We start from the raw sequence: 19,556 nt of genomic DNA, 5'->3' as shown, positions 1-19,556 counted from the left end.
CGCGCCAGCGACGAGGGGCTGGGAATCCGCGCCCGGCGCCGACGGGGCAGCCAGGGCGGCAGCGAGCGAGCGAGGGAGGGGCCAGAGGGCGGCGACTGGCTGGCTCGGCGGTCCGGAAGTCGCTGGAGCGCGCCCTCGCTGCCTGGCGCTTGGGGAGACGCGGTGGGAGCCGAGCCGAGCCGAGCCGAGCCGGGCGGAGGGGCCGGCGGAGCCGCCAAGCGGGGCCTGGCAGCAAGACGCCGCTGCGGGCTGCCTGCGCGGCGCACCTGCCTGGCCCCTCCCGGCGGAGCAGGCGAGGGCGCGCTCCCCGGGCAGGGGGAGGCCTGCGGGGGTGGCGAAGCCAGGCGGAGGCGCTTCTCGCGTAGGGGCGAGCCGCCGCACTGCGCGGGACGCGGAGCGTTTGGGGAAGCCGCCAGGCCCAGGGGGACCCCTTCAGTGGAAGCGAGGCCGCCGCCACAGCGTCGGCGGGCCCTTTCTCGGGATCAAATGGATCCCTGAATGGCATGCAACGCTCGCATCTGCAGAGATACTTACCGGAAAAGGAAGGGCAGAGGGAGAAGGAAGGAGGAAAAAATGTTTCTGCTCCAAGTACCGGTAGAGGCTGGCCTGACAAATCCGAGCCGCTTAAGGCTTTATTTAGTCATTAGATTTGTTTGAAGGCCGTCCATTAGCATCGTGCTCTTTGGGTGGCCATTAGAATCCTAAGGAGGATGGAGGCCAATCCTAAATGTTCCTGCAGTAAGGGAAGGGATCCTAATCCTGACCTACCTGATGCTAATTTGCCACAGCACTGACGCTGGCAGGGTGCTGCGAGTCTTGGCTGTAAAATCCAAGGCACTCCTAACTGCTCCGCTGACGGGAAGGATCTGAGCCCTACTGCTATTGAGTCAAGGAGTTCTGTGAGCAGCCTGAATGCCACTAGGTTGAACCTCTGAGAGTCCAGTTTCCTCAGCCATAAGCCCAGGACAAGATCGAACTTGAGTTCAAAGTACATGCAGGGATTCCAATGTCCAAAGCTCTGAACCTTAGAATCTATTTCATGTGGGTTGAGGCATAAGAATGACCAGAAATCAGGAATTATTCCCAAGTGTGTCTCCATCGACACTACACTAGACATTATCAGCTCAAGCAGCTCAGAGAAAACGTCAGTCATTTTATGGCAGAGCAGTTATAAACCTTGGGGGCGTGGGAAAATATGTAAGGCTACAGTATTACAATAAAATAGCAATGGAGTTGGCAATGTTATCACACACACACACACACACAGGATACTCAACATTGTGAAGGTGAAAAATATTTTTATTGTGGCCCAAAAGTTAAGTCGTCAAACTGGCACATGTCAGTTGCAAAAGTATTCACCCCAGGTTTATACTCTCTTTGATTCCAGGCCAAAACCTTTTTATTTAAAATTTTAAACATTAATAGTTTTTAAGCTTAGTCACTGTTTGTTTAGCAATTTATTGTTTTGTTCTGTTTTATTATTTATTGCAATTGTTATTTTAATTGTCCTTAAATATTGTAAGCCGTCCTGAGATCTTGTATAATAGGACGGCATACAAAAGCTTTTAATAAATAAATTAATGCCTATAGGAGCTCCAGTGCATCCCACTGCCTCCAGAAGTGACATATGGTAAGCAGTTGAATGGAGTCCGCCTGTGTTCCACATCTGTTGTTGTTAGTCGCAAAGTCGTGTCCGACCCATTGCGACCCCATGGAGAACATTCCTCCAGGCCTTCCTGTCCTCCACCATCCTCCAGAGTCCCCTTAAGCTCACACCAACTGCTTCAGTGACTCCATCTAGCCACCTCATCCTTTGCCATCCCCTTCTTTTGCCATCTATTGTTCCCAGCATTAGGCTCTTCTCCGGGGAGTCCTTCTTATTAGGTGGATAAAATATTTATATTTTATATTGTGATTTATATCCTGCCTTTTTCCTACAAAGGGCTCAAAGCAGCTTACATCGTCTCTTCTATCTGGCCTTCTAAAGAGCAGTCAGGGATGATCTCCTCTAGGACTGACCAGTTTGATCACCTTGCGGTCCAGGGGACTCGCAGGAGTCTCCTCCAGCACCACAATTCAAAGGCCTCAATCCTTTGGTGCTCAGCTTTCCTTATGGTCCAGCTTTCACAGCCATACACCGCAACTGGGAAAACCATAGCCTTGACTATATGCACTTTTATTGGCAGGGTGATGTCTCTGCTTTTTAGTATGCTGTCTAGATTTGCCATAGCTTTCCTCCTCAGTAGCAAGTGTCTTTTAATTTCTTGGCTGCAGTCCCCGCCTGCGGTGATCTTGGAGCCCAGGAAAATAAAGCTGTCATTACCTCCATTTCTTCCCCATCTATTTGCCAAGAAGTGAGAGGACCAGATGCCATGATCTTAGTTTTCTTAATGTTGAGTTTCAAGCCAACTTTTGTGCTCTCCTCCTTCACCTGCATCAAGAGGCTCTTTAGTTCCTCTTCACTTTCTGCCATTAGAATGGAATCATGTGCATATCTGAGGTTGTTGATATTTCTCCCAGCAATCTTAATTCCAACTGGTGATTCATCCAGCCCTGCCTTTCTCATGATGTGCTCTGCATATAAGTTAAATAGGCAGGGCAACAGTATACAGCCTTGCCAAACTCCTTTCTCAATTTTGAACCAATCAGTGGTTCCATGTCCAGTTCTCTGTGCTCCTTGACCCGCATAAAGGTTTCTCAAGAGACAAATAAGATGGTCTGGTACTCCCAGCTCTTTAAGAACTTGCCACAATTTGTTGTGATCCACACAATCAAAGGCTTTAGCACAGTCAATGAAGCAGAAGTAGATGTTTTTCTGGAACTCTCTAGCTTTCTCTGTGATCCAGCATATGTTGGCACTTTGATCTCTAGTTCCTCTCCCTCTTCGAAATCCTGCCTGTACTTCTGGTAGTTCTCAGTCCACATACTGTTGGAGGCTAGCTTGTAGGATTTTGAGCATCACTTTGCTAACATGAAATGAGTGCAATGATGCGGCAGTTTGAACATTCTTTGGCATTGCCCTTCTTTGGGATCAGAATGTAAACTGATCTTTTCCAATCCTGTGGCCACTGTTGAGTTTTCCAAGTTTGCTGGCGTATTGAGTCTAGTAGCACTTTTACTGCATCGTTTTTTAAGATTTTGTATAGCTCAGCTGGAGTACTGTCGCCTCCACTAGCTCTGTTGTTGCTCAGACTTCCTAAGACCCATTTGACTTCACATTCCAGGATGTCTGGCTCGAGGTCAGTGACCACCCCATCATGGTTATCAGGGACATTAAGCATTTTCTTGTATAGTTCTATGTAACCTTGCCACCTCTTCTTAATCTCTTCTGCCTCTGTTAGGTCCCTGCCATTTTGGTCCTTTATCATGCCCATCTTTGCATGGAACGTTCCCTTCATATCTCCAATTTCTTGAAGAAATCTCTGGTCCTCCCTATTCTATTGTTTTCTTCTGTTTCTTTGCACTGTTCATTTAAGGAGGCATTCTTATCCCTTCTAGCTATTCTCTGGAATTCTGCATTCAATTTCTTTCTCTTTCTCCCTTGCCCTTCACTTCCCTTCTTTCCTCAGCTTTTTTTAAAGCTTCCTCAGACAGCCATTTTGCTTTCTTGCATTTCTTTTTCTTTGGGATGGTTTTAATTGCTACCTCTTGTACAATGTTGCGAATCTCCATCCATAGTTCTTCAGGCACTCTGTCTATCAGATCTAATTCCTTAAATCTATTTGTCACCTCTACTGTATATTCATCAGGGATATGATTTAGGTCATACCTGAGTGGCCTAGTGCTTTTCCCTACTTCCTTCAATTTAAGCCCAAATTTTGCAACAAGAAGCTCATGATCTGAGCCACAGTCAGCTCCTGGTCTAGTTTTTACTGACTGTATAGAGCTTCTCCATCTTTGGCTGCAGAGCACATAGTCAATCTGATTTCTGTGTTGACCGTCTGGTGATGTCCATGTGTAGAGTCATCTCTTGGGTTGTTGGAAAAGAGTGTTTGCTATGACCATCGTATTCTCTTGACAAAATTCTTCCAGCCTGTGCTCTGCTTCATTTTGTACTCCAAGGCCAAACTTGCCTGTTATTTCAGTTATCTTTTGGCTTCCTACTTTAGCATTCCAATCCCCATAATGATAAGGACATCATTTTTTGGTGTTAATTCTAGAAGGTGTTGTAGGCCTTCATAGAACTGGTCAACTTCAGCCTCTTCAGCACCAGTGGTTGGGGCATAGACTTGGACTATTGTGATGTTGAATGGTTTGCCTTGGATTCGAACTGAGACCATTCTGTCATTTTGGAGATTGTATCCCAGTACTGCTTTTCCTACTCTTTTATTGACTATGAAGGCTACTCCATTTCTTCTGAGGGATTCTTGCCTGCAGTAGTTTACCTGATGGTCATCTGAATTAAATTCACCCATTCCTGTCCATTTTAGTTCACTGATTCCTAAGATGTCGATGTTCAGTCTTGTCATCTTGTTTGACCACATCCAGCTTGCCTTGATTCATGGATCTTACGTTCTAGGTTCCTATGAAGTATAGATCTTTGCAGCATCGGACTCTCACCACCAGATACATCGGCAACTGAATGTCCTTTCGACTTTGACCCAGTCGCTTCATTCTTTCTGGTCCTACTAGTACTAGCCCTCTGCTCTTCCCCAGTAGCATATTGGACACCTTCTGACCTGAGGGGCTCATCTTCCGGCGTCATATCTTTTTGCCTTTTGGTACTGTCCATGGGGTTTTCATGGCAGCAATACTGGAGTGGGTTGCCATTTCCTGCTCCAGTGGATCATGTTTTGTCAGAGCTCTCTGCTATGACCTGTTCGTCTTGGGTGGCCCTGCATGGCATAGCTCATAGCTTCATTGAGCTACACAAGCCCCTTTGCCACAACAAGGCAGTGATCCATGAAGGAAGTGTTCCACATTACCTGAGATTAAATGTACCTGTTCTAGGAAGGCCCCAGAGCTTGTTAGAGAGCAAACCTAAAACAGCATCATGAAGACAAAAGTGCTATCAAAGCAACTCCAGATTAAGGTGTGGAAGCACCATTCTGAGTTGGGTTACAAAAAACCCAAGCCATGAACTTCCCTCAGAGCACTGTTAAATCCAGTCTTACAAACTGGAAAGAATATGGCTTAAACATGACTCTACTGAGAAAAGGCCATAACTCAGTAAGGAAGGAATTAGTTAGAGAAACTACCAAGAGGCCAGTGGTAACTAAAGGAGATGGAAAGATCGCTGAGATGTCCATGGACCTGGATGTTCCACAAAGCTGGGCTTTATGGAAAAGCAGTAAGAAGAAAGCCATTGCTTAAGCAATCCCATATCAAAGCCTGTTTGGAGTTTGCAAAAGGATGTGTGAAACAGAGTTTACCTGTGGTAAAAGTTTCTCTGATCTGATGGGACTAAAATGGAACTTTCTGGCCTCGGTGCAAAGCCAACAGTGCTCAGTGCCCTAAGAACAACATCTTCATGGTAAACCATGATGGAGGCAACATCATGTTGTGGGGATGCTTCTCCTGTGGAGGGACTGGGAAACTGGTCAGAATAGACAGCAAGACTGATGGAGCCAAATACAGGGCAATTCCAAACCAAAATCTGTTTCAGTCTGTAAGTAACCTTGGAATGGAGGTCTGTCTTCCAGCAGGACAATGACCCCTAAATAAATAACCAGTGTAACACTGGAACGGATTCAAAACAAAACCTGAATGTCTTAGAATGGCCCAGCCAGAGCTCAGGCCTAAAGCCAATTTCATGTCTGAGACAATTTGAAATTGCTGTTTATCAGTGGTCCCCATCCATTCTGGCAGCACTGGAGGAATTCACCAGAAAGACTGGGCAAACATTGAAACATTCAGATGCACTGATAGAGACTTCTCCAAGTAGCTGTAATTGCTGCCAAAGATGCTTCAACCAAGTCTTGACTCAGGAAGAAGACTAGCTATGCAACCATCAAGTGCCCGTCTGCTTTTATTTAATTTTTGTGCCACAATAAAAATATTTTGCCTCTTCAGTGTTGAGAACAAAATGTGAAAAAATCAAAGTACAATGAATACTTTTGCAAGGCATTGTGTCTCTCTTTAAATACTTGCATCAAAATGTTTAAAAAATATTTCCTTAGGGCATCAGAAAATGTGATAGCTGCATGGTTTAGTTAACATGTTCATCAAATTTACTGAAATGCTTTTAGTTATTTAATCTGTTTTAAATTTGGTTCATAGAAATTTTATCCTGAATTATATTGTCCTTGTATTTATATTGTCATCAGTGTTTATTACTAAACCTGTTTATGAATTGTCCATAGTATAGAGATGAAGGTGGTGGTGGTGATGATGATGCCACTATCTTTGCATCCTTACCAATGCCAAATAATGCAAAAATTGCCTGTAGGTTGCAGAAAATTCTTGGGAATTTGTTAAACCTGAATATTAATGAATCCTACAAAGACTATGTCAACAAATTTTTCTTCACAGTACTGTGATGGTGATATTTTCAGTGAGCACAGGAAAACCTTTCCATCCCATTTTAGGAAATGTAAGCAGGCTAAATGCATTGTTTTGTTTCCTCCAGTCCTGAACTCATTTCCCGTTTTTTGCTGTAGCTAAGTGCTACAATCTTCAAGCTACTTACTCAAACAGCAGCAGGAAACAATTTGTGACCTTCAAAAACAAGAGTATGTCATCAACACTGTTATTCCTACCTTAACTTGTACTACTGTAGCTGTTTACATATATTACTTGTATTTTAAGAAAATTACATTTCATAAGGCTTAAACTTCATGGGAAGTTATTTGGCAGTGACTGTATACTACATTGTTCTGTACTAGCAAATGAAGTAATGTGGGTTGCATTCATCACCACATAGTAAAGGTTTATTTGGAATTAATTCTTGTATATAGATTTGTCATTACACCACCCCAAAATCCTCGAGTATATTTGCTATTAAGGCTTTCCAAGGGCATGGGAAGCCTATTCACATTTCATACACAGAAAAAGATAAAGGTTGGTAGAGGCCTATGTTAGAGATAACAAGATACCAAATCTTGTTTCACATTTTAGAATACTCACACATATACTCCAGCAGCATTCAAACAGAAAGGGTCCACCAGCCAGGAATGAAGGCAGCAGCCTCCTCCTTTGTCCCAGCACCACACCCAAAGATGGACCAGCTCTGTCCCTGGAGGCTTCACTCATAGCCCATCTCTTACTCCTCCCTCTGCTCACTGCCCAGGGCCCATTATTCACCTCAGCAACCAGCACCTGTCTAAGTTGTGGGGAGTTGTGCAAAGGAGACTGTTGCTGTTTAGTTAAGGTCAGGCACACAGAATCTCTGCCATGCAGCTCCCCATGAACCTGAGACAGATTCAGTCCTGCCCTGGCCCCTTCCCTTTTGGGACCCCTCTCGTCTTCTAGGCAACCTCAGGGATTCACTCAAGTGTGTGTTTATATTATCATACACGTGTGTGTGTTTACAATTTCTTCTGGAATCCCCAGTCATCTTTTGCAGAATCCTAGGGTTCCAGGAAACCCCAGATGAAAAAAGCTGATCTAATCAATACTTGTAGTACATTTAAAACAGGCTGTTTTAAATGTACTGGCATACTGGAAAGAAACCTAAGATAATGTGGAGAAACATATGCTAGACACACTCTCCTTGATACACTGGCTTTCCTCAAGAAATCATATGACTCTCTCCTCTCCCATTCTGTAGTACCATCCCTAGAGCGTTACAACATGTGATTCATTTGATTATGTGGAACTCTTACATGACTGATACAAAAAGCAAAGTTTTCGTGTGTATTAATGTAATCAAATTTACAATGAATTGGTGAGTGAGTAAAGTTACCTGCTCTGAATACATTCCAGGGGTGTGATTTTCATCGTTATATTTACTGACAAATATTTCACTTACACTCATCCTACAAAACTTTAATTCTTTAAGGAACTTTTAAAAGAAAAAAATCTTAAAGAGATGTGGCATCAGTGACACAATTTTGTCAGAATAAACAGTTTGAAGTTAACTTTATTAAAAGTCTTGAAGTTAACAGTATAAACAATGCAAAAACTTAAGGTAGAACAATATTCTGAACACGCTCCTTTTGTGAATGTGTCTGATAATAGTACGTTTTCTGTCTCACTTGCTTCTTAATGGAGCTTCTAGTCAATCAATGTTATTCATTTACGTTCTAGCGAACACCTTCTAAAGAGCATTTTCAAATTTCTAGAAGTTTGTTCACTTATGAAAGTACAGTGTATGCACACACACTGAAAGGATTAAATCATGACAAGGGAGAGCAGCAGTGTGATAGTTTAAAGGTTTGTTCCCTCTCCTCCCACAAAAAATGCTATTTTTTGGCGAATGCTGTATCCTCTCTCTGACTATAACTAAATGCCAGTGAAGCTGCTGGGCAGCCCACTGCTAAGTGGCAGTATATTATGCATGTTAAGTTTTCGGAATGCACAAACATTGAAAAAAACAGGGACAACTGAGTCCTAGCTACTGAATAGGAGGGAGTTTGGTTGCTGTTAATGTTAATCAGTCTGTATGGGTGGGACAAAGGCAATTACCTGGCCTTGTGGACAGCAGAATAGTTATTATTAGGGTACCAGAATACAAATACACATTTTTAAGTCTTGAAAGCACTCAACCCTTTTATTTCAAGTAATAAGTCGTTACTAACTGTATGTATATTTCATAAATCAATAATATTATTCCTCAAAATCTCTGATAGGAACAGATCAGCATTAGGATATCAATCAGGTAACTCAGTGGAATCATTCATATACATCCCTGTAAGAGGTGCAGTTAAAAGTTCCCACTGCTGAATGATCAGCCATTATTATGCAAGTCAATGTGTACATTGCTATATCAACACAAGATGATCTGATTTTCAATTAGTATTAAGCTATAGATATACGATTTTAAATATTAACAAATAATTTAACTGATGACTGTTGGCCTTCATGAAAGCACAATGATTCCTGCCAACATATGAACTTGACAATCACACTATAGTACAAATTCTTTACACCCTGTTTGCATTTACATAGCCATCTCTACACTTTAATACATTATTTTCAAGCTACAACTTCAGGAACAACTAGCTATGCCTTTGCTTTAGCAGTTCATCAATCTGAGTCTTGTACATATTTTTCACATCTTCTAGGTCCAACCTCAGTTCCTCTGCCTCTTCTGCTTTCTCACCATACATCTGGAGAATGGTATTGTATCGCTGATCCAAGTCCTGGAACAACGTAACACAATAGTTATGAACTTGTTCTCTCATGTTACAAAAAATGAACACACCTTTTTGTGAAACTCAAGGTATCATCATTGTATATACACACAGTAAATTTAATTCTCCAAGTGCCATCCATACACAAGAGGTCTTATATCTGGAGGCCTGGAAATACCTGGAGATTGCAGAAAATACCAAATTATTTTTAGGAAGGGAAAAAACCCTAGAGGAAGGGATTTCAAAACAAGCTAATGGGAAATGATAATGGTGCATGGGCACAGAATACGGGTTGGTCTTTATGAAGAAAAAATATGCAAAACTAAAGGGAAATACATCAGAATAACTAATCTCAAGAAGAAAATCCAAGTCAGCAAAGACATCTAAATCTGTCCTTCTGTTAAAATCAGCTGATTTAGATTCCTGTGCATGTTACTGACTTCAGGTAGCCATGATGCCTAAGAGGTCATTTTCTGTAGCAGCACCCTGGAATTCACTGCCCACCCCCTCCCCGCAGCCAGAGCTTAGCTTTGCTTCCTCGTCTGCAATGTTTCACCAGAATTTAAAGACCTTTCTTTTGCAGAAAGCCTTTGATCCAACTGTCATGTAAGCAGAAGCCTACTTGTAGAACAGAACTTCCCTAAAGTCCTCTGCACATACTCCAAACCTGTTCTGGAGGGTCACCTAAACCTTCAGACAGATTTGGAGGCTACAAGTTGAACTACGTGGGGGTAGGGACAAGGGATATCTATTAACCTTCTGTTGTGGATTTTTAAAATAGTTTTAAACATATGTTTGTTGCATTGTGAGCCACTTTCTGAATGCCTAGGCCATAATAACAGGCCTAAATATGGAGATAAATAATAAACTTGTCTTATATTATAAAAATGCTAACTTTCAGTAAAACTGTATTTGTTTTTATTGCCTGACTTTAATTAACATGAAATTCTTAAACATTTACTGAGAACTAAGTCCCAATGCATTCAATGAGGCTTATTTTTGAATAACTACATTTTGCATGGCAACCATAAATTTCACTATACTTCAAAAGAAATACTTTATATGTCCAGTAGAGTCACATTTACAAAACCTGCAGAATCCAGTTTAGATTTCTCCAAATATAAAACCACCTACCCGAAGTTGTGCACGTAACTTGGGTATCTCTTTTACTTTATCTTCTAAATCATCATTTTGATTGGTTAATTTTACCAGCTCTTCTGCCATTATTGACCGGGTTCTTTCAAGGTTTCCAATTTCCAGCTGAGACAAGGAATGTTTGATAAACAGAACTGAACATTAACTTTATCAAGTAAATTACAAGTTACTGATTTTGTTTTTTCATAGTAAGGTGTTTTGATCTTGCAAGCTTCTGCATTAGTACTGTTCAGGCATGCAGATTAAGAGGTTAAATCACAGAAAACAAAATTGACACAGTAGGCAAGATGAATTTCCCACCTCAGGTGGCAGACTGTGAGCAGCAGCTAACTGGGAACTCCAGTGAGGCAGCAGGGCGTGTGCCCTGCAGGGTGCCACCAAGTTTTCTCCTGCTGCTGCAGAGCTGCTGCCCACCCAGCACTATTAACACTACAGCAAGTACCCCAAAGTGGATACTTTTTCAGCCTGAACCGGATGGTGGGCAGTTGCTTCAAAAAGCTTGCCTGCCTGCTTTCTCACCTCACACAAAATAGAGAGCAGGCAGGCGTTCTGGAAAACCTGATGGCTGCTCTCTCATACAGGCCTTTCACTCACAGAATCAGACTCTGTGACAGCCTGAAATTTGAACCCTGCCACAACAGTGAATTGGAAATGATATAAGTCTGTGCAGAATTCATAGAATTGTGTACAGTTCCCCAACCACCACCTATACTTCAAAACTGTTCTATGATTTCTATACTCGAGTTGACATTACTAAACTTCTTCAACACTGAAACTGTCAAGCTATGGAAATACTGGCTCCAGTAAGCTAGCAAAACAAGCACACAAAAGCAACTGATAATATTGGTCAACCTAGTGTGCCTATCATTTAGTCCTACACAGACATGCAAATATAATTCTCACGTTACCTGTAGGTGGGAAACCTCTCCATCTCTTAATTTTAATTGGGACTGTAAATTTTCAATAATACTTGAACCTGCTCCCATTCTTACTGCATCATATAGATTGTTCCCACTTGTAGACAACGACCCAAAAGAATGATCGTGTGGGTCATCCTGCAAGTAAAGCATAATATAACCATGAAAATGCATGCTGAAGTGTCCCTGCTTAGCCATATTTATCAATCATGAGGTGACTTCTACCCTTTCACTCTCTTGCAGCCTAATTTAATTGATGGCTGTGTTATTGGGATTCAAAATTTGGAGAATGACCATCTATGCTGTCCTGAGCTCAATGAAGAAAGGGACAAATGGACATTTAAGAAGTGTAACGGTCAATTGTGGTACCAAAATGCAGCATTTTATCCAAATGATATTGGAGTTAATCTACTGATATTGGGTAAAAGACTAAACCCAGAGCCTGTAAATTAAGTTCTATTCAGATTTCATCAGAAATGGAATTCCCTCACGAAGGCCAAAATGCAGCACATACATCAAAAGAGGCAAGTATCAGTTACAATTATAAACTGTCTTATTTATCTTCTATATGGTGTTTGCTACCTACATTCTCAGATTTACTAGCAAAATTATTTTAAAAATTATGTCAATGCTATTAAAATAATAAAAACATTATTTTACTTGTATTTATTTGAGCAAGAAGATGGAGCTGGAGTAAACTAAAATGCCAATAAACCACTTAGTGTCATGATCCAAAGGAAAAATACACAGAAGCCACATAGGAAGGTGAAAAGAGCACACAAGAAAATACCTGCGATATGAAGGATGCCTGGAGGCCTGCCATATCAACACCACTTATGGAGCTTGAGCGTGACAAAGTTGGTGTGCTTGAGACCGTTTCCATTGTTGATGAAACATATAACTTACGTTCCTTGAAGAAAATGTATTGAGAAAAGCAAGTACCAATGTTAGGGAACATTTCAAAGGGCAGAGAAAAGAGAAAATGCCAAAGGCATAGTCATCAGTGGGTCTCCTCTTTTAAGTAAAATTAAAAGGCTTAAACAAACAAATTAACAGAATTTACTCCTTCAGTTTTTCAAGTGAACTTATATAACCTACTGCTTCCTTGAAATAAAATAACTTATTTGCAGCAGCAGGAAGGCCTAACCTCATAACCAATAACTTATTTGCAGCAGCAGGAAGGCCTAACCTCATAACCATATGGCACAGTGTTGAAAGTGCAAGATGTTTATCGTTGGTGCTAGTCCAGGAATTTATATGACATTATCAAAACAGATGCCTTTCAAATTATGCCTCATTGATTATTCCTCAATGAACAGCAGAAAATGGAGCCTCCTCAAATGTATCAAGAGAATAGGAACATTAGGTGGGTTCAAAGGTTTTGAGAATCAAGGCGAAATCCAGAGAAAAAGGAAGGATAGAGTACGATGAGAAAATAAGATTTACAGGAAGCATAAGTACACAAAACAGGGTTGTGAGCCAGTGGTCCTACCCTGCTTAGATTTCATAGAGTGAGCAAATGGGACAAGCACTATGGACTGTGAAACAGCACATCCAGACTGAAAGGTAAGAACACAGAAAGCTCCCACCTTGAGGAAAGCACTTACAGTCTCTTAAGAACTATCGAAAGCGTTTCACATGAACAAGTACCTTTTCTCTTGCGCTCTCTTGTACAAAAATGGCTTTCTTCTTTTCTTGTTCAACTTTCATTTTCTCCATTTCTAGCTGGGTAGCCAACAGCATCTGAAGAAAGCAAAACAGATTTCACTGTTTATTATTCTATTCAAGAACTCTATTCAAGAAATCAACATTATACCAAAGGACTGGCCGTTAAGAGACCTTTTCCTTTTTTCCTTCTTCAACAGTTTTCACATATTCTTCTTTGAGATTTTCTAGCTCAACTTCATACCTGTGCAGGAAAAACAATACAGAGAGTGCTAAGTCAGTAACAAAAAGTGTGCTAAACCACTTGCATTAAAAAAAAATTAGCTTTAAAGTAGAATTGTTCAATATATCCCATCTGGCTATTTTAAATATGTATATTCTTTTACACCAATCGTTATACAGGTTAAAAGGAATTACCGATTATTTTCATTTTCTAGTTTCTTAAGCCTGGTTCTCTCCGCCTCTAGTTGAGCTTGAAGGCGAGTATTTTCTTGCCTTAGGAGACTATTTTGTGATTCAGTGGAAGAAAGCTGGATTTTATTGGAAAGAAGTTCTTCAGTAGCAGCACGTTCTCTTTCAGTCTGTGCTGCCAGGGCAGTCTGAGCTTCCCCTAATAGCAAGAGAACAAATATAATAATTTTGGTTGCTTAAATTAATTTGTATGTTAACCCTTTTCAGTACCTTTGGTTTCTTTACTTAAATTTAAATGACGGAAGGTATGTGATATTGTGTTTAACTTTTTCCAACACATTCCAGTAAAAAAAATTCTACGTAATATCCCATATAAATTACAGTAATGGTATTTTACTTTTTTCCCCTGAAATAATTCAGATCAAATACTTGTACTGGGACAAAAAAGGAGGACAGGGTACTTTTTACATCACTGAATACAAGTAAAAGAAACATTCTTAATTAGATAATGCTGAGAAGGGCAACTTGTGGTTCTCTGGATGCTCTGCTCAGTGGCTCCCCTCAGCTCCAGCCAGCAGAACCAATGGTAAGTGATGGTGAGAGTTGCAGGCCAAACTGGCTGGAGGGCAACACGCTACCCACCCCTGCCTCAGCTGTCAGAACATTTTTCAATGCTGCTTTTCCCCTGTGCAACTAACCCCATGCAGATTAATCTGATTTGCACTGGAGATTTTTTCCCCAAAACGTGTTGCTATTCCAAATTTCCAGAAAATCAACCTTGGCAATCTCAGCCAATCTAATTTAGACATACATCACAGCAAAGACCACAGATGCAGGTCCTTATTTACTGAACTTCTCTTGGCGTGTGCGCATGAGCATAAGCAATTAATTCATTTTATGCTTTGTATGGAAGTCCCTGACACGCCAACCTTCCCGTGGACGATCACCCTTCTGCCTTACCAAGCCTATCAGAAAGGTTCTTCTCTAACTTCTCCCATGACAAGGTCTGTGCCCCCAGAGTTGCTTGCAGATTTTCTATCTGTCGGAGAAGGGGCCTTGTAGCAGATGTAACACTTTGACTCAACTCTTGGTTGCGAGTTTCAGCTTCTTGAAGTCTCTGAAATTAGAAACTAGATTAATACCACTTCAGCCCAGAGAATACTACGAATATTCTGACATGTCTGTTCTGTGTCAAATTTCATTTAAACATTGCAAATACTAGTAGGTGGTAAAGGAGGAGTACCATCTATAAGCATTTGCATGCCACAAATAAAACTGCTGAATTCCACTACTGTATAGAATCATAACAATAAAACATACACTAGGGGGCATTTCAAATATTTAGTATGAAACAACAAACTGTGGTCTGTTTGGAAAGTGAAAAGTTAGTAGTGTGAGTTTAATACCTTTTTTTCTAGCACTTTGTGAGAAACAAAGCATTGTCACTCCTCAGAAGGAACTCTTACAATACCTGCTGAAGTTCACTAATTTCCTGGCGCAAATAATCCTCCTTTCTAGCTTGTTGCTGTTCTGCCCGTTGCAGGGCTTGTCTCAAATTTGCCACCTACAGGATAGGATTAAAGAAAGAGCGTATGAAATAATGAAGAAAATACACTCAAGGCCCCAATCTAGCACTGTTCCAGCCTTTTAGCATGTATCAGTAACATACAGGCATTCTGTTTGCTTAATGGATTAACTGCATTTACTGCAGCTGAAACTTTCAAAATATGACTTACAAGAGAAATGCTTACATTTACACAGAACAAAATATAAATGTCTCCTGCGCCAGGGGTGGTTTGTTTCTTAATAGTAGACTCATGTCAATTTCCCTCTTATAGTTTTCGCTTAGCCTTCCCATATCGGGTACCCACAAGGTGATTTGGGCTACAATTCCCATCATCCCTGACTGCTACCTGGGACTGATGGGAGTTGTAGTCTGTAACATTTTCATGACACTCATGTGATGAATGCTGCCTTAAAGTTTACAGCATTTTAATACTTTTCCATGCAATTTATTTATTTATTTAAAACATTTGTATGCCACCCAGTTGTGCCACTGCATCTCTGGGAGGTGAACCGTCAGGAGCTAAAACACAATAAAAACTAATTATAGCACTTAAAAAAAACAATGTTAATAAAATATGGATAAAAATACAAAACAGAGAGTGGAGTGGCATTAACTATTAAAATATTTTTTAATTTTTTTAAAAATACACCTCTCTACATTCTTTCCTGCTTATGATTCATTATGTCAAGTATGTGTAATTATGTGAAGTATGTGCTGAATCCTGTAATGATTGCCTGAGTGCATTGCTAAGTTGCTTACTGGAAAAATTGACATGTGCACATGCGTGGCGGGAGGTGAGAGCAAATGCAAGCGCAAGCGCACATGCAATGGTGGTCGTAAAACCATGGGCAAGCTTTAGTTCTCATAGCCAACTCTGACCTGAACCGCTAACGCTTCTTGTTGCTGACGAGCCTCTTCTTGGGCCTTCTCCAGAGCTAAGCCCAGTTCCTCCTTAATTTTCAGTTCATGGCTTAAAGCTGCTTCTTGTGCCTCACAATCCTTTGCAGCGTTGGCTTTATGAAGGTCTGCAAGTTCTCTAAAGAAATGATTTCACAGGTCAATGTACATGTCTACATTTCGTAAGTCATCAGTAAATATACTGCATGGTGTGATACTAAGAAGATTTAAATGAAATAGCCTTACTTGTATGCACTGTCAAGAGCTGCCTGAACACTTCGGTTTTTTTCTTCAAGATCCTCAAGATCCACCTGGAATTTGGTAAGATCCTTCTCTTGGCGTTCAACCACACTATTTAGCTGCTTGATGTTCTCTCTATGCTGCTTTTCAACTTCCTCTTTGCCATCTAGCACCTGTGTCAGTGAAAAGCTATCACAATCTATTTCTGAGCTTACATTTACAGAGCATTTTAATTCATTTTATGCAACAACAATAGAAGGGGAAGGGTTTTGGAAGTCTTCTACCTTGGTCAAAGAGCAAAAATATGGCTAATCTTTAAGGGAGAAAAGATTATCATAGAAAAGGCTGACTTAATGCAATAGTGCACCAGCGGGTCTTTGTTTTCATCTATTTGAGGCACCTTATATGAGCCCATCTTTGCAATGACCTCACTGCATTGAATTATGTGGTATAAACTGGAAAAGCCAAATCAGCCTATTTCCACTCCAGGTTGCTTTAGCATATGTTGAATCAACACTGTACTGCTTCAGCAGTAATCTATGAACTGAAATTATTTTCACTTAAATACTGTTTAAATATATATAGAGAGAATGTATTCTCTCTCAAGATACTTATTTCAAAACATATTTGATCTAAAATTCCACATTTTTACACGGTTGAAGACATGAGCTGTAACATTAGGAAAAGCATGAAATCCAGGGGATCATGTCCAACTCAGGTGGGGATCCACTCAGTTTGTGCTGGCATTTGCAAAAATCAAATTTAGTTTCAAACCCAGAATTATTTGTATTAGTGGGTAGATGTACTTGACAATAATTCAAGTTTCAACTGGGTCCCAAAGACTATGGTACAGCGATGCACACCTACTGTCACACACTTGCACTACTGTTCAGAACACAAGTGTACCAAACAGAAACCTAAGTTTATAATAGAAATACTTAAACAACTGTTTCACTGGGTACCCATTTGTACTGTCAAAAGGCTTCAACTAACGCAGAATGCTGAAGTCTGGTAAGTGCTAAAAGGTAGCAACATATTCAACCTTTATTGTACATTCATCCAAAAGATTTTTAGAATGAAGGTTCCAAGTGTGTTAACAACAGCAAAAATAATAATTAACCAATAGCAATTACAAGAGCTGATTTCGCTATATGCCCTCCCACTCCTTGAGATCTGAGGCGGAGGTCCTTCCTCGGGAGCCCTCCTTGAAGGAGATTAGGAGGGTGATTAACTGGAGGAGGGCCTTCTCTGCAGTGGCACGCCAATTGTGGAAGACGCTCCCCAGAGAGGTTCACCTGGTGCCAATGCTTTTTTTTCAGTGCCAGGCAAAACCCTTTTTATTTTCCCATTATTTTAATGTTTAATTGGTTTTAATTGTGAATTGCTGGATGCTGTGCAATTTTTACCTATGCTTGTTGTAAACCATCCTAAGATGTTAGTAATAGGACAGTCCATAAAAGCTTTAGATAGATAGATAGATAGATAGATAGATAGATAGATAGATAGAATGAGAGAGAGAGAGAGAGAGAGAGAGAGAGAGAGAGAGAGAGAGAGAGAGAGAGAGAGAGAGATCCAGTGGTCTCCATTAAATTGCTTCTCTTTGCCCAACTCAAGGTACCAGGTAAGAACATAAGAAAAGCCATGCTGGATCAGACGAAGGGTCCATCTAGTCCAGCACTCTGTACACACGATGGCAAACCAGCTGCCCACAGGATCCCTGAAGCAGGAAGGATGCAAGACCGCTGCCTGCCCAAGCTCTTCGGCAGCTGGTATCTGCAGGCATGCCATCTCTGGTAAAGAAGGGAGCAGAGAGCCAGCAAGGCTAGTAGCCAGTGATAGCCTCTCCTCCATGAATCTGTCCATTCCCTTTTCATGTTATCTTTAAAGTGCTTCATGGCCTGGAACCTACCACTTCTCCGAGGAACTAAGTTAATTTACATTCTGTAAGACAGCCCCTACGTCGTGTCACATAGATGAAGTCATGAGTGGAAACGGGACCTTTGCCACTTTCTGCAGAAAGACCTCATAGCTGTTCTGTTTTTGCTTCTGTTCTTTTAAGAAGAAATGCAATACCTAGAAGATAATCATAGCTGCTGAGTCAGCACTATGGTTTTATACTCCTGCTGCAAGTTGTACTGTTTACTACTTTTTAAAAGAATGTTGATTTCCTTTTAAAACCTAATTTTGTCTTAGAGATAACTAAAAATGTTTACAATAAAAATACAGGGAATCGGCCCACAGATAACAGCCACCTGAAGAGACAATCACAAGTGTCCTTCTAAGCTTGTTGTAAACCATCCTGAGATGCGAGTAATGGGACGTTATATAAAAGCTTTAAATAAATAAATAAGCTATGTCTAAAAATTCACCCACCTGTTTCAGATGCTGTAAGTCTTCTTCTAATTCTTTAATTTTTTTGGTTTGTTTTACGTTTGTATTTTCTTTTTCCTTCTCCTTTGCTCTTAGTTTCTTAATAATGTTAGAATTTTGTAACTGCTGTTTTGAAAGCTTTTCTCCTGAAAAGAAATATGGTTCTAATTAGCTGATACCACTGGATATTTTACACAGGACCAGTGCTTTTTTTGTAAGAAAAAAGGTGCCGGATCTCACATCTTGTTTATCTTTTATTTAAAAAAATATATATTCAGTTCTTAACATAAATTTAATTTATTTTATTTAAGGCAAATGTTCATAGTAAATTCCAAAGTTTTGTCCAATTCTCGTCCAACAAATTTTCTCGACTCCTTTCCTTGCTGTTAGTATCTATGTGTTCTGTCACTGTGTCTGTTAATATTCTGGCCTTTTTATTAGCAGGACCAGTGGTTGAGAAGTACTTAGTAATTTTTTTCATTTTTAAATTTGGGGGTCACACTTTTACACTAAAAATTTTTTTACACTAAAAATTGAAAAATTCACCAACTTTTTAAAAAATAAATTATTTACCTTTCGCATGTAGTCAATCACTGTACACACACCCACACACATCAGTTGTGTAACAAAACATAACGGTCGCCGCCCGCAGTAAACACTCAGTGCACAACCACACAACCAATCATAAGCCACGCAGCGCCATCACAACCAGCGCGGATCAAGTATGCATGCATCGGACTCAACACACAAGTAACCCGTATGCACCGTTTTAATGATTTTGCCGCCGACCTGCTACGTTCGACAGGGCGATTCGAATCCATGTGGACCAAACATCAAATTTACTTTTAAATTTTAAAGTTACTTTTAAAACTTGGAAAATGCATCAAAAAAAGGTGCCGGAACTCCATTCCGGTGCATTCTATGACAAAAAAAAGCACTGCACAGGACTATGACTCTTTCTACTGCCATTCACAACCATGTTTGCCCAAATATTTGGTTTTGAACCAATAGAATAATGAATGAGGATCATAAATATTACAATGACTTAAATGTAAGTACTTCAGTTTCACTAGTAGAACTGGTAATTTATTGTATAAGACA

At 40.5% G+C, this 19,556-nt stretch overlaps 2 protein-coding genes across 2 annotated transcripts in view; both read right to left on the bottom strand.

Annotated features, from left to right (window-relative positions):
• Positions 1-1,384, bottom strand: part of EOGT (EGF domain specific O-linked N-acetylglucosamine transferase) — a 29,729-nt gene extending 28,345 nt beyond the window's left edge. The window contains exon 1 of the mRNA XM_044451990.1: positions 1,373-1,384. The gene's annotated coding sequence lies outside the window, so the exon portion shown is untranslated. The remainder of the gene's footprint in view (positions 1-1,372) is intronic.
• Positions 1,385-8,000: 6,616 nt separating this feature from the next.
• The window catches only part of TMF1 (TATA element modulatory factor 1), a 25,006-nt gene continuing 13,450 nt past the window's right edge, over positions 8,001-19,556 (bottom strand). Inside the window, exons 6-17 of the mRNA XM_044451852.1 lie at positions 18,459-18,601; positions 16,092-16,258; positions 15,828-15,984; positions 14,853-14,945; positions 14,342-14,498; positions 13,388-13,580; positions 13,145-13,214; positions 12,956-13,048; positions 12,096-12,215; positions 11,297-11,443; positions 10,368-10,493; positions 8,001-9,242 (exon numbers count right to left, since the gene is read on the bottom strand). Coding sequence (XP_044307787.1) covers positions 9,099-9,242; positions 10,368-10,493; positions 11,297-11,443; positions 12,096-12,215; positions 12,956-13,048; positions 13,145-13,214; positions 13,388-13,580; positions 14,342-14,498; positions 14,853-14,945; positions 15,828-15,984; positions 16,092-16,258; positions 18,459-18,601 — 1,610 coding nt within the window. The 3' untranslated portion in view covers positions 8,001-9,098. The remainder of the gene's footprint in view (positions 9,243-10,367; positions 10,494-11,296; positions 11,444-12,095; positions 12,216-12,955; positions 13,049-13,144; positions 13,215-13,387; positions 13,581-14,341; positions 14,499-14,852; positions 14,946-15,827; positions 15,985-16,091; positions 16,259-18,458; positions 18,602-19,556) is intronic.

This window comes from Varanus komodoensis, unplaced genomic scaffold (genome assembly GCF_004798865.1).
Source record: "Varanus komodoensis strain SLA01 unplaced genomic scaffold, ASM479886v1 scaffold6_4, whole genome shotgun sequence".
In the NCBI taxonomy this organism is placed as follows: domain Eukaryota; kingdom Metazoa; phylum Chordata; class Lepidosauria; order Squamata; family Varanidae; genus Varanus; species Varanus komodoensis.
Note: the sequence above shows the minus strand (reverse complement) of the source record. Positions and strands in the feature narration are given on the sequence as shown.